This window comes from Plasmodium sp. gorilla clade G2 (assembly GCF_900097015.1).
Source record: "Plasmodium sp. gorilla clade G2 genome assembly, chromosome: 14".
Taxonomy (NCBI): domain Eukaryota; phylum Apicomplexa; class Aconoidasida; order Haemosporida; family Plasmodiidae; genus Plasmodium; species Plasmodium adleri (nom. inval.).
The window spans coordinates 1,962,539-1,965,038 of NC_041706.1; the positions used below are offsets into that span (position 1 = coordinate 1,962,539).

Consider the following 2,500-nt stretch of genomic DNA (forward strand, 5'->3'; position numbering starts at 1 on the left):
ATATTTTGTAGAAAAGGATAGAATTTTACAGTACTGATATATAATATTCTATTTAATATCATATGGTAAAGATATTCATATAAATACATATATTTTATATAAATATGTATTAATCTTTTTTTTTTTAAAATATTAAAAATAAAAAAGGCACTTTTTAAAATATAAGGAAAATATTTCTTAACATTATTATTACAATTATATAACTTTTCGTTTATATCTTTTGACATATAAAAAGTCGAATTTTCATAAAAATAATTATGTATATTTTTATCTTTATCCAAAAAAGAAATATTATTTGGTTTTTGTATATTTTTTTTTTTAAAACAATTATTCAAAAATATATATATTGAACATATATTATTATTAATTAAAAATTTATTATCACTAATTTCTTTATTCATATTGTATATAGTATTTATCAACTTTCTTCCTAATTTGTCGAACATATATTTATTATTTAAATTATCCATATTTTCATAATCTATATTTTTCATACTTTCTTCTTTGTATTCATTAAACATTCTTTCCTTATCAGATTCTAGGTTCATATTATCATAATATGGAAAAGATTCTCTAATATTATTTTGATTAATAATATCTTTATTATTTATGTCCATCTTATTTCGAACATTATTACTATCAATATAATTATTATTATTATTACTATTATTACTATTATTGCTATATATTTTTTGTTGTTGTCTATTATTATTACTATTAAATTTATTACTATTAATGTCACTATCATAAGCACTATCCATATTGTTATTATCACTATATTCTAAATCTTCGCCTGATATTTGAATGTCCCTTAAATTATTTTTATCCAAACACATTTCCTTCAATACATATTTTTTCCCTTCTTCCACATTAATAATTTCTGTTGAATATCTATTATGAAAATTGTCTCTCATATTATTATTATTATCAGTCTGTAAACTTTTTGAATTTTTTTTTTTCTCAAGGTAAAAAAATTCTTCAATAATAGAAAGAAAATTTTTTACTTTTATATAATCAAGTTGTGGTATATTTAACAACGAGGATAATAATAATACACTATTTTTTTCTTTTATCGATTTTAATTCTTCTATATCATCTTCTTTAAAAAAGTCAAAAAATGAAAAAAATTCATTTGACATATCATTTGATATTACTATATATCTTAGTATATTTATTATCGGAATTTTCAAATAACTATCCTTACAAAAATTAAAAAATAATTTATACTTATCATTTTTTATATCATCAATATTATTATAATTATTTTTATTATTATTGTTCCTGTTTTTTTTATTCTCCATATATTCTTCCTTTAATTTTTTTTTATAATAACTCTTTTTATTCATATTTTCTTTGTTATTTTTTAATTTCTTTTTTTTTATTCTTTCATATAATTCTTTATTATATATATACTGTTCTTTTTCATCATGTGAATGATCTTCATAAGAATCATTTTCATTTATACTTGCATTATTTTGATTTGTCCATGTGCCATCATTTTTTTGATCTTCATAATAATTATTTCTTTCATTATAATCACTATAAATTGAATGATGTGGATAATTCTTAGGAAATCCATGATATTTTTTATTATAATCATCAACATAATTATCACTATCATCATCATAATCATCATCTTCATCATCATTATCATTATCATCATCTTCATCATCATCGTCATCGTCATCATAATCGTCATCATCATCTTCATCATCATCTTCTTCATCATTATCATCATCTTCTTCATCATCTTCTTCATCGTCTTCTTCTTTTTCTTCTTTTTCTTCTTTTTCCTGTTCTTCATCTTCCTCTTCATTTTTATTTTTTTTATCAGGTTCCTTCTTCTCATCAAAGAATTTCATACCATCATCATAATTTTGATAATATTGACCATTTTCATAATATTCATATATATGTAAATGTTGAATATCTTTTTCATCTTGATAATGATTCAAATGGTTATCTGTTTCAATTTCTTTCTTATCAGTGTATTTATGGTGCTCTTCCTCCTGTGCTTTATTACTATCATTTTGTATCCTTACATCCTTATCACCATTGTCTTTAATTTCACAATTATCTTTTTCTTCCTCTGTTTGTATTTCCTTCTTATGAACATGTCCATTTACACCTGAGTCCATTTCCTCTCTAATTATTTGTCTATCATTCTGATCATTTTTTATATCTTTCTTTTTTGTATCGATGGATTCACTTTTATCAATAGCGTATTTAATTAATGAGAAGAAATTATTGTAAATGCCGAAATAAAACAAGGAGATCCAAAATTGTATATTACATTTTTGTGTGATCATATCAAAATTATTTTTATGAAAATTAAAACATATTCCTTCAATAATAGAAAATTTCAATTGTATATTATTGAGTAATAAAGAATATTCATATAGATCATCAATATTTGTAATTTTAAAATTATATTGCATTTTTTTTATTATTTCTTTTGTTTTAAATTCATCTATAAAATTTACTATTCCATCTTTAATAA

The 2,500-nt window shown here is 20.3% G+C and overlaps 1 protein-coding gene across 1 annotated transcript in view; it reads right to left on the reverse strand.

Annotated features, from left to right (window-relative positions):
- PADL01_1450500 (conserved Plasmodium protein, unknown function) overlaps positions 1 to 2,500 on the reverse strand; it is a gene marked incomplete at both ends in the record, with an annotated part of 5,572 nt that overhangs the window by 857 nt on the left and 2,215 nt on the right. Inside the window, one exon of the mRNA XM_028684794.1 lies at positions 1 to 2,500. This exon is cut by the window's left edge and continues 229 nt beyond it; it is cut by the window's right edge and continues 1,463 nt beyond it. Coding sequence (XP_028540836.1) covers positions 1 to 2,500 — 2,500 coding nt within the window.